At 40.7% G+C, this 12,261-nt stretch overlaps 1 protein-coding gene across 1 annotated transcript in view; it reads left to right on the forward strand.

The window, feature by feature from the left end:
- Positions 1 to 11,841, forward strand: part of skib (v-ski avian sarcoma viral oncogene homolog b) — a 47,630-nt gene extending 35,789 nt beyond the window's left edge. The window contains exons 2-7 of the mRNA XM_012873348.3: positions 4,502 to 4,615; positions 5,882 to 5,985; positions 6,087 to 6,277; positions 6,602 to 6,876; positions 8,264 to 8,494; positions 9,820 to 11,841. Of these exons, the coding sequence (XP_012728802.1) occupies positions 4,502 to 4,615; positions 5,882 to 5,985; positions 6,087 to 6,277; positions 6,602 to 6,876; positions 8,264 to 8,494; positions 9,820 to 10,041 (1,137 nt within the window). The 3' untranslated portion in view covers positions 10,042 to 11,841. The remainder of the gene's footprint in view (positions 1 to 4,501; positions 4,616 to 5,881; positions 5,986 to 6,086; positions 6,278 to 6,601; positions 6,877 to 8,263; positions 8,495 to 9,819) is intronic.
- The last annotated feature ends 420 nt before the right edge of the window (positions 11,842 to 12,261 follow it).

A 12,261-nucleotide genomic window follows, 5' to 3' on the forward strand; every position in this document is an offset into this window, starting at 1 on the left:
AGTCTTCTACGCTTTCGACACATTGGTGATACTCTATCAGTTGTGCAATATTTAAAATAAACTTTTTCAGCTATATAACCCAGTCAAAGTCATTTTAAAATCGCTGCTGTAACAGAAGGGCTAATGATTGGGCGTCCCTTTTTTTTACCATTATTTGACAAAACCTTGGTTTTAATTATTAATTTCTGGGCTGGGATGTTTTGCTGAAGCTCTACGGTGTAACATGTTTCACACAGCAAAACTACTGCACAGCACTGATATGCTGTCAAAAAGAAAAAAAAAGCCTCAAGTTGTTATTCAGCAGGTCGGTTAAACAGCAGGATTTCCATTCAGATGTTGATATGTTTGCAATAAGCCGTGTGTGTGATTATAAGCCACGCTGGCATGAAAATTGCCAAGGTCTTATGCTTGTACAGTACTGCCTCGCTGTTATATAGCACTAATTAAAAAATAATGCATGTCTGCTCTTGCCCATCTGCTATTAGACCCTGTTTAGCCCACAGGTTTGCTTTGAACAGCTCCCTCATTACTGCTCCTCAAAGAAATATCATACAATAGTGAGTTGAAAAGGGCAATGCTTGAATGGAGTCTGAAAGGGGAGGCTGTACTTGGCCTTCAAATACACATTCCTTCGGCTCAGTGCTTCCTCTGTGGTCCCCCGCTTCTGGCTCACTCCCCCCTCCCACTCAAGACTCAGTTCCCACAGGGGACTCAGCCAAAGCAAACTCCTCAGAGGAAGTCTCCCTCTCCTTCCAGTGCGAGGGGGAAAGAGAGGGATGCATGTCCAATCCAGGCCCTGTGGGACCTGTGAGGCAGTAGGATGTGCGGGGAGGCTGTTATGGCTCCGCGGCCGTGCTGTGTCTATGATGTGGTGGTGAGTAAAGCCCGTGCGGCTGCTCTCCTGTGAGGTCAGTGTCATATTTAGCCAGCAGGTCCCTTGTGGTGTCTGGGAGTGTCTGTTTTCTGGCTCTATTATGTCTAGTGCTCATAGGCTTCCTGGAGCTGGAAACCTCAGGGTAGAAATAGTACCAGACGAGCAGACATCCTTTGTCAGGAAAACAGCAGTCACGTCAGTAATTACAGACTCTGATTACAGCGGCTCTTAGAATACCACTGGCCTGGACCCAAAGGCAGGTGAGGGGTCGAGTCGCCGCAGTCTGGAAGAGGTCTGGGTGAAAGGAGTTAACCTACAGTAGCAAAGACAAACACAAAGCTTTGTGTGTGAAGGGTGTGCGGTGTGGCAACTGGTTGGACAGGTGGAGACAAGACGGGAGTGTCCCGACAAATATGCACACCTCATGAAGCGCCGAGCCAATAGTTGTGTGTGTATAAAGCAAACAAAAAACTGGAATTTATCACTGTATGTTTTACCGGAGTTATTTATTAAACACTTGTCAAAACCTTTCCAGTTATTTTCTATTTAGTTAGTGATTTGCACAGATAAAACTGACTGTTAGAATGTAACCAATAAAATCCATGCAGCAATTTGCATATAGTGTATGAGGGTGGATTTGAATACATTTCTGGTTAGAAATAATGTCAATTTAACAGCTATTACACTTTACTTATTCCCTCTTTTTATCTGGTTTATCTTTCCACGTTAAAAAGAAACATGAAAAATACATGTATTTGTTATTAACATGCTGCTAAAATAGTATAAATGAGTAGTACATTTTAGCTTATTAGCAATGACTGTCCCAGGATTAAGAAACTAGGCTTGCTAGCATGGCAGGCTTTAGCATTAGCGCTCATGCTACGCTAGCTAAAAATGGATGCTAATTTCTTTACCCTTTTAACAAGGAGGAATGTTAAAAATGTCCCATTTAACCACAGCTAAAATTTACAGTTTCCTGGCAAAGGCTGCCAAAGGACTATGAAGCTCAGTTTGCTAGCCAATTTTGGTTGCCCCAGTGCTGTTGCTAAACAACCTAAATGGATATAAAAATGGATATAAACTCTTTAAATCTGTGATAGCAGTTTGGCATAAAAAACGGTTAAATATTTTTTCTGTTTATAAGCAACAACTACCTCAGTGTTCAAAAAGCTCAGGTAACTTTATACCAAGTTTAGCTTTTGTTGCTAAATAAGGTAAAGCTGTATGCAAACCCCAAATTTTTGACCAAGTTGATGTTTTCATTCATAAGACAACACATAGAAACATATAAGCCTCATCATTCCCTATAGGACACTACTTCACCCTAAACACACAATCCCCACTGTGAAACATAGAGGTGGCCGTAGCATGATATTGGGGGAAAGAAACTGAGAATAGGTTATGGTCAAGCAACGTCTTGTTTAAGTTTGAGTTATCACATCAATGAAACGGCTGAAATTGCTAAATTAAGACATTACACAGGAATATTTATTTCACTAACAAATGTACTTTGAAAATTAAAACATTGCCTGATAAAAAAAACTATTTCCATTAAAGGATTTCTTAAAATAATTATTTTTAAAGTACGCTGAGAGAAAAAACCTGCTAATTCTGTATCGTGTCTATGAGTCAATCACGTGGCATGACTAAACTTTGTGCTGAATAAGCAGATTTGACAGATGTAAACACAGATTGAACATTTAAGTTACATTTTGACATCTATGCTGTGATACTGCCCTGGATGGTGAAGTGAGAGCAAATGGTGATGATGACAATGATCATCATCTTTAGAACTGTAACTAGCACAATTCTGTTTATGTTGCTGCTTGAATTTCCTATTCTAATTGGTTTCCATGCATATCTGCCACTAGTATGGTCACTAAAAATCTTTGATGATGAAATCTGACCACCTTAATCTGCCCTATTACCCTTCCATATTTATTCCTATTACTGATAATGGGCTATATTGATAAAAAAAAGAACATATGCATGTTTCTTAAATGCAAACGAGTAAAACAAAAAAAATGATTAAATACAAATGCCTTATGCCTTATGTGGTGATTCCAGAGGCTTGGAAGCTCATTTTTTAGCAGGAATATTTCATATCTTGATTAAATAATTATGAAAAACTGACCATGAAAGGGTTCATTTGTAGACAAACTGAGTTTAAACGATTTAGAGGAAAGTCTGGCTAGTAGCTTTAACCTCATTTAGTTACCACCATTAAAAATACGCCTACCCTACACAAATTTACCTGCTTGATTCAATCATTGAATAGAATTTTAAGCCACCTGACTGATATTTAACACCCTCATAAATTCCTTTTTACAGCGTGCATGAGACATTGTTGTCTTTATTTTAGGTGCGCTGTGCCAGACCCAACTTACCACCTCCACCCTGCATCAGACAGACACACGCTCCTATGAATACACACACCCTCCCACACACATACGTGTCTACACCCATTCAGCCACCCACATGACCACACATCCCACTCACAGCTGCATGTACACACACACGTGCATCCACACGCATCCACGCACACAGCGTGGCATTGTGTAGAAAACTGTTTTAGACGTGATTCATTAGCAGCCGGGCTTCTCAAGAAATGTCTATATTTAGGTGATTACAGCAAAGCAGCGATAAAGATTTTTTAGAAATACACGCAAGTCTGCAGGAGTATTTTTCATTGAGGATTTCTGAGGGGAAGTAATCATTTCTCTTGAATCACTCTCGGAGAGATGGGAGTGTTGGCCCTTCCTGCAGGCAGGATGTCATAGTAGTGAGTAAGAGAGCGGGAGGCAGGCCTGTGCTGGCCTATGTGCCTGACTAGGAAAACATATCCTCTGTCTGACAAGTGTAGACCTGAGGGCTGTGAGCAGGTTAGCTTCCCTGGAGTTTGCCACACATGCAAGAACACTAAAAAAAAAAAAAAAAAAAAAACATTTTTTTGTGGGATTCAGCACTTTGCACCCAGACGGATAATTCGACTCCTTTCTGGTTTTGAGAATGCCCTCGAACTGCACATGACTCTGCAGTTCTGCGTCAACGGTGCGCTCCCATCTGCAGTCAGATCCGAGTGCAATTACTTTAATTTGTCTTCCTCCCTGTCTGCCTTTGGACTGCGGTGTCTCTGTGGTTCGTGGAGTCGATCTGCTCCACCTGACGGCGCCTCTTCTCCTTGGCAGGCAGCAGTGTAGCCCTGCGCTGGCTGCCAGCCAGGCCCGCTTGAGTGTCTGCTCAGCTCAAAGACCCGCTCACACACAAGCGCACAAAAACACACACAGATGCAGGCATGCCAAGCCCAGAGATTGAATGCTTACACAGACGCATCTTCCATCCTCCTTGCCTCACTGTGGCTCTATAATTTGCTCCCTTTCCATGACCGTCTCTTATTTACTGTGGGAAGGAATTCTTAAACATATCTTCATGTTCTGACAAATCTGTGTGCTACTCATGAATAACACCTTTTACAGTCATAGGGCAGTATTTTTTATTTATTTATTTTTTTTTTTAGAAGTTGTGGGCTCTGGAAATATCCACTGCGCTCTGTGATGTAATGTGTGCACTTCATCTCCGCATGGATGTCGATGATTAAACATCTACTCTCTTTGCTTCTCTTTGCAGTCCCCGAGCCCGATCCCAGCCAAGAGGTCCAAATTTGACAAATTACAGTCTCCGCCAGCTGACAAAGACAGGAAGCCTGAGTGGTTACAGTCGCTGTCCAAGTCTGCACATAAGGTTTGGATGATTTACAGTATCTCACAAAAGTATTCATACCCCATGCACTTTGAAAAAAAAATGTGTCACCTTACAACCACAAACTTTCTTTCTTTTTTATGCTTTATGGGAAAGAATCAACAAGAAAGTAACAAATATCTGAGATGGCAGGAGAAAAATTATACACAATTTAAAAAAAGTATTACAAATAATATTGTGAAACATGTGGAATGCACTTGGATTAATCCGCTGTACTCCGATACCCCTAAATAAAATTGAGGGCAACTGTTCAGGCTTCATAAATCGTCTAATCAGTGAATAGAGTCCACCTGTTTGTAATTTAATGTCAGTAAAAGTCCAACTGATCTGGGAAGGCCTTAAAGGTTTTTTGGTAGACATTTGTGGGGGGAATAAAAACAGCTTCCTTGAGAGCAAGGAAGGCAGCAAACAGGTGAGGGATGATGACGTGAAGAAATTTAAAGCGGGGCTAGGTTTTAAAACAAGAGTGCAGGTTTTGGATATCCAAATAGAGCTTTTCGGTCCATCCACTGAAAAAATAGAAATAGGAAGGTGCAAGTTAAAAAGTACCAAGACATGACCATCCACCTAAGCTCACAGGGAGAGCATTAATCAGAGAAGCAGGCAAGAAGCTCATGGTAGCTCTTTGGTGGGTGGAAAACTAACCACACATCTCTGTGAACAAACCTTCTCCATAGTTTAGCTAGGTATTAGCAGCATCATGCCGTGGCAATGCTGGTGCTAAAAACAGGGCAATGCTGGAAGAGAACCCGTTAGCGGCAGCAGAAGAGTTGAGAAAGATGCAAAAGTTCCCTTTCCAGCAGAACAGCAACACTAAATATACAAAAGCGAAAGATGGCTTCACTCAGCTGACTTAGGATGACTGAACACAAACGCACACCGCATGTTTCGAGGTTGTCGGGCAAGCTCGTGCCATTTCCCTTCTGCTTCTCAATGATGCAATCCTCTGTGTTGGTCTGCCACGTAGAATCTCAGCAGAGCACATTGTACGTTGTGGTTGAAGCATGACAGAATGTGAAAAAGCTCAAGGGTTATGAGTCCTCTTTACACGGCGATGCGTGCCTGTTAAGGTTAAAGATCACAAGACTTAACGCTCCTTTCATCCATTGCATTATCACGTATGTACGGCCTCTGACTATATGGCCGTGTTTAAAATAGAGGGGCCTTTGAATTCTTTCTCCGTGGCTGATTTAATCTTCCTGTGGTGGTTCGCTGAGTTTAATGGAGGTTGTTGTTTGCTCTCAATAGGATCTGAAACAGGTCCAGCTGAAACAGAGGCCCTCCGCTTTCCGCCCCTGGTCTCCAAAAGCTGTCGAAAAGGAAAAGCCAGTACCTCAAAAGGAAGCTGAGAGGTGCGTCCTCTAAACGGATCAGTTTGAGTACAACCTATTAAGCGTAATAGTTGATTGTGGCTTAATTGTTATATTCTTTTTACACATAATTGTCTCCGCAGACCCAGCATAAGGAATCGTGACGCTCTGGCCGATACCCCGGCCCTTCCCGTCCATCCCAACGACAGCCACATTTCAGGATCCAAAACCATTTCCATAAAAGAGCCGCATAACAGCAAACCAGCCCCTTCCATCTCCTCCACTCAGGCCGAGGACACAGACGGAGAGATCGACGTGGACGACTGCGACGACGGTAGGCTTCAACCCTCCGCTGGGCCAAAAATATAAAAATAAAGCGATAAACTCAGCATAGCACAATCAGTTCCCGAAGAGATTTCTTTTTTAGTTACAAGTGTATTTCACGGTGAGCAAAGGAGATTGTTCACAGGCAAGTGAGTTCAGAACAACTGCGCCATCTGGTGTCAAAAATTGAAGTACAAATAAAAACTGGTTTTGTTTCCAGAGATGCAGTTTTTTTTCTCAAGTTTAAAAATACAAAACAGCAAACCGTTGTCTGTTTTATGTGTTATCTTTTGACCACATTACTATACATTTATTCTCCTGCAATGTCTTTCAGGTCCAGTTCCAGCTTCCTCCCTGACTTCCCCTCTGTCGGTATGTGCCGGCATGTCTCAAAGCCTGTCTCCTCAGAGGCCTCCCCTGGCCCAGGAGTTAGCTCTTTGGCAGTCGGGGACTGTTTGTCCAGAGATAGACGCCATGAGACAGATGCTGTATGCCGGAACGGACACCAGAGAGACCCGGGAAAAAGTCCTGCAGGAGATTGTCCGGATGAGAGTGAAGCAGGAGGAGAAGCTGGCGGCCGCCCTGCAAGCCAAACGCAGCCTGCAACAGGTATCGTTTCGTCTCATACAGAAAGTTTGTTCTGCAGACGCGTTAGGCCGTAAAAAGCCTTCAGCAAATTCAAATGTTGTCGCAGCAGCAAAATATCTGAGAAAATCAATAAGAAAAGATAATCGGTGATGCAAAAAATATCAGTTATTATCATCTTTGCTGGTTAAATACTGTACATTTGCTAACAGGGCAGCACATTGTTTTCTCCTATTACAATTCAAAAAGTTTGAGAATACAGAAAGATCTTTGAACAATCTTTTAAGATTCTTCAGTCCTGAATCTCAGTCCATTGGATTTCTACAGAACTGCTGTATGTCTGGGGATTGATTGGCGTGGAAGAAGGAGGATTCTGTGTCCGACGAACTATTTCTTTGTTGAGCTGGTCACTTGTTTTGGATCATTATTCTGCTCAAAGACCCAAAGAGACTGAACATAAATCTGACCCATTTGCAGTTCAATGAAAATGGGTCAGATTTATATTTAAAATCTCCTGGTATTAAAAATAGTTAATGATGGTACGCACTTGAGGGTGCCCTTTAAAAGAAAAAAATAGACCCAAAGCATTAGATATCCTCCACCATACTGAAAAGTGGAGGGGCCAAGCCTTTCCACATATTTATCATGGAAATTTTTGACCAATCTGTATAATATGATTGATTTTCACTTTGTAAAGTGCCTTGAGATGACATGTTTCATGAATTGGCATTATATAAATAAAATTGAATTAAATTGAATCATTTGTTTTACACCAAACGTATCTTAAAGACCCAGTATCGTTTTTCCATTTGTGACTCTGGGGCAGATAAAGCTTTTTCTTGTTGGCATATAAATATAGGCTCTAATATCTGTTCTGGAGACCTGGTGATGCCTCCCTTTACTGCCTAATAATGACCCTTAGGAGTTTTGTATTAACCTCTATAACTATCCTGCTCACTGTGCATGGTGGCCAGCTTACTATAAGTCTTAGTCCTGGTGAGTGGCACGAAGCTGCAATAAATGGACTTGTGTTCTGTGCAAATTAATACCCCCAGAGAAACTGGAGTTCTTTATTCACCAGTTAAAAGTACATTTCTTGATAGATCCTGAAAGCAAGTGTGTGTTTTATATAAATTTAATGGATGGATAAAATCCTGTTGCATTTATTTAGGGGTCCCAATAAGTGTGGCACAAGTCATTCTCTAAAAAACATAATTATTTCTTAATTTTGTTTTCCATGCAGCATAGATCTTCTACGATTAAATGCTGAAATTTGCACGTTTTTCAATCTGACATTATGCCACTTCAATAAACCACACATTTCTTTAAAGGCACGTCTTTACCAGGGATGCCAGTGAGACAGGCTGCATGAACGTTGGCGTTAACGTGCGCGACACTTGTGATTTCCCAGGAGCTGGAGTTTGTGAGGGTGGCTAAGAAAGGCCGTCTGCGAGATGCCATCGAAGCCAAGCGCAACTTGAGGAAGGAGATTGAGCGCCTCCGTGTGGACTGGGAGAGGAAGATGAGGGACGCAGAAGAATCCTGTGGGCGGCTGAAAAGAGAGCTGGACAGGGAGAGACAAGTTCGGGTTTGCGATCAAGGTTGCGAAGCTGAGCGTCTTCGAGTCAAGTACTCCACTCAGGTATGACTCAGAGAAACAGAGATTGGAACAATTAATGATTAAGAAAAGTAATTATTCTCACTGTTTGTAAGTTATCCCTCAGAATCATAATTGGTAAAAAAAAAAAAAAATAACCACATCATATATTCATAGAAAAACTTAATATATTATAATTTCTAGGCTTTATTCAATATTCCATATTCTAAATGATTTGTCCTTCCTTCTGTCCTTTTTTCATTGTTTTTTCTTTTTTTCTCCTTCTTGTACTTTTCCTTTGTCTGCTTCCTTGTACCCTCCCATTGTTCTTTCCTTGCTTCCCCCTTTTTTCTTTTTTCTTTGTCTACTTCCTTCCCAAACCCTTTGTGAGCTTCTTTACCCTTTCTCTTTCATTTGTCCTTTTTTACTTTCCTCACTTCCTTGTGTCCTTCCTCGTGTCATTTTTATTCTTCCTTTGTTTTTTTATTTTCCTTTCTTCCTATTTGTATCCTTTCCTATCTCTGTCCTTCCTTCATTCTTTTACCATTGTTTCCTACTTCACTTCCTCCCTTGTGTTCTTTCTTACTTCTTAGTCCCCTTACTAAGATTTATCCTCTCCCATATGAAAACGTTATAGAACTAAAGAGAAAATTAAGCAGGTTTTAAACCAAAAATGGCATGTATGCACACCCACACATTGAACTATGTTGCTGTATCATAGTTAATATGTTTAAAGTAACGCTATAAAAGGATGGCGCCAGGACTGTTAGCTTAATGCTATCGCCCGTGTATAATCCTTTGCATTGCTAACAATTAGCATTAGCTATACCTAGCATCATACACGTGGCTAACTTGTCCTCTGCTCCGAGTCAAATTTCATTGTTTGAAACTCACCAGACCTGTGACTGAGCTTCTACGGCAACACCATTAGGTCAAAAGTTTTACATCTACCAGTTTGAATAGAGCTGGGGAAGAGTTTGAAAACTCAGAGGGAAACCGAGGTGCGTTCTAAAGCACAGAGCGTGCCGACTGGCACATGTGCTGTGCACATGTTGGGGATGTTCTTGTTTAGTCCACCACCGTTACAGGACCAGATACCTTTCATTATTGGTTCTTGGATTCCATAAATGTTTCTAATATCACAGTAGGCATGTTTACCAAACTGCTGCAGATGGAAAAAATTCTGTCGTTCGGAGATCTCATTGCCGTTTCATCCGTCAGCTCTTTTTTCGCATTGAGCTTTGCTCTGCCATCCAAGTCTTTTCAAACCTCTCTGGAGATTTTTAACACGCTAAAGTCATGTATTTCCTGATGAATTCCCTTGCACTTATAATGAACTCTCTACGTGTGTGTGTGGTTGTGTTGCGCAGATCGAGGAGCTGCACGTGCAGCTACAGCAGGCGGAGGCCGACCGAGAGCAGCTGAGGCAGGAACTGCAGCAGGAGAGAGAAGCTCGGCAGAGCCTGGAGAGCGTGGTGAAAGACCTACAAACCCAGCTGGCCCTGCAGGCTAGCAGCAGCCCTCCCGGAGACTACAAGGACGCAAACAAAGACACAAAAAGCCAAACCACACAGCCCAGCAAAGGATCCTAAAGATGTTCCTGTAAAGAAAAAAGGAAAAAAAGAGAAATAAAAACTGAACGGATAGACTCAATTAAAAGGAGATCCTGTTGGGGGAATAAAAAAAAATAAAAATTAAGTCACTTTTTGTAGAGGAAATGAATCTGTCATATATGATATGTTATAGTATACATCAATATTATTATGAAAATATGACAGAAATCACTACATGAACTGGAAAGAAGCATGAGCATGTTATTAGGGAGTGAAACTACGAGAGACTCGTTCAGCGATAAACACACATAGTCTCAGTGACGTCAGAGATCCTCCTCCTGACGCTGCCCGAGAGTTTTTTTTTGGTTTCGGTATAAGCTATCCTGAGACGTACAAACACAGCTACACAACACTACTTGAATATGAAGGGAAGGAGCAGGCTGCGTCTGGTGGAACGGGAGCAAACGACGCGAGTCTTTGTGCCGCAGCACAGAGGCGTCGCCGCAGACCACTGGAAGCTCACCACTACTCACTTTAGGTGTCTGCTCGGTTTTCATAAACGTGTGGAGCATTTTAAGAAACACTTCTCGCTCAGTTCCACCAGCAAGGAAAAAAAAAAACAACCTTATATGAACATATATAGCAGCTTATCTACCTTTTGTATTTGATATAAACCTGAAGTATTGGTGTTTTGGCGGGCTGCCTTCATGCTCACCATTGTTTAACTCCTAGATATTCTATGTAAGTGTTACTTTTTGTTGCTCGTTGTCGTTTTGTTTCTGGGTTTTTTTTCTCACTCTCAAGCCATTCAGAGGATTTCTTTGCCCACTTTAGTTTACATAAGTCTGTTAACCCACTCCTCAAAAAGCGAAAGTCCTAAACAGCTGTAAAATGGTACTTCTGATTGTCTAATAATTTATAATCTACAATAATTTGTAATTTGCTGCCTATTGAGAGATAGCGAACCTCTTTTTTTTTCTCCAGTTTTAGGGCTCTTAAATCAACAGTGGCTGTTTGTATGAAAAAAAAAAACATTTTTACATATATAAAAATATGTATATCTATTTTTTTACTTTGAGAAAAGTAATTGCACTTTTTAAAGACAGAACCTAGCGTTGTACTCCCTGTTACATTTTTAGAACCAGAAAGTAACATGAACTCTGAAATTAAATTCACTTTTCTCTCAGTATACCATCTGATGTAAATACAGTATTGTAAATAAGATGTTTGTTGGTATGGTATGTTTGCTTGCCCCAGACTTAAGTTGATTATGCGTATTATTTCTTGTTCTTACTTGAAACCAAAAAAAAAAGAGAGAGACTCTATTTGAATTAGCAAAACTGTAATTTGATTGCTGCTGATCCCTGAACATCACTGCAATCACAGGGTAGACTTATCAATTAAAATTATTAGTAGCTGTGAGTTTCTCACACCAAAACAACTTTAAACCCTCTGACTTGATTTATAGAAGATTAATTATTTGATGAATTATACATTATATAGTTCACCTCTGACCAAAAACTGACAAATATATGATATAATTCTCAGCACTTCCAGCATTTTCGTCAGATTAACTGAGACCTCCTGATGGTTTTTTTGAACCTTGTTGGTGCTTTCATGTGTAATAGACAAGAAACACTTTCACGTCTTATCCTTACGATACCCTCACTCAGTATTTGTTGGGTACAGTGTAATAGCAGTATCCATGTTGTTTGCTGATGCTCCTGTTCTTTTTTGGGGTCTGGAAGTGGGTTTTCACTGACCTCTTCTTTCAGTGTTTTCCTTTTCCTTTCAGAAAATGTGTATAAAACCTATTAAAATTTAAACCAGTTCTACTCAGTTCAGTTTTTTGTGCTTGTTTGGTTGTGTGAATGTCTTAAACATGTTTAATTTGACACACACACACACACACACACACACACACACACACATATATATATATATATATATATATATATATATATATATATATATATATATATATATATATATATATATATATATATATATATACTCTGTATCCTAAGCTTGTTCTCCCAGAAGGGTGAACCTCTGACCAGCTTCCCTGTCCCAGATGAAGAAAACAATCTCCACAGCATGATGCTACCACCACCAGCATGTGAAGTTAATGTGTTCGGGGGGACATGCACTGTTTCTTCCACTACATATACGTCCATTTATTCATTTATTTATTCATTTTTAAGAAAAATGCTCCTCAGGCACCGCACAGTGGCAGCTTACTGCTGCTCAAGGGATGGG

The sequence above is a fragment of the Fundulus heteroclitus genome, chromosome 20 (assembly GCF_011125445.2).
Source record: "Fundulus heteroclitus isolate FHET01 chromosome 20, MU-UCD_Fhet_4.1, whole genome shotgun sequence".
In the NCBI taxonomy this organism is placed as follows: domain Eukaryota; kingdom Metazoa; phylum Chordata; class Actinopteri; order Cyprinodontiformes; family Fundulidae; genus Fundulus; species Fundulus heteroclitus.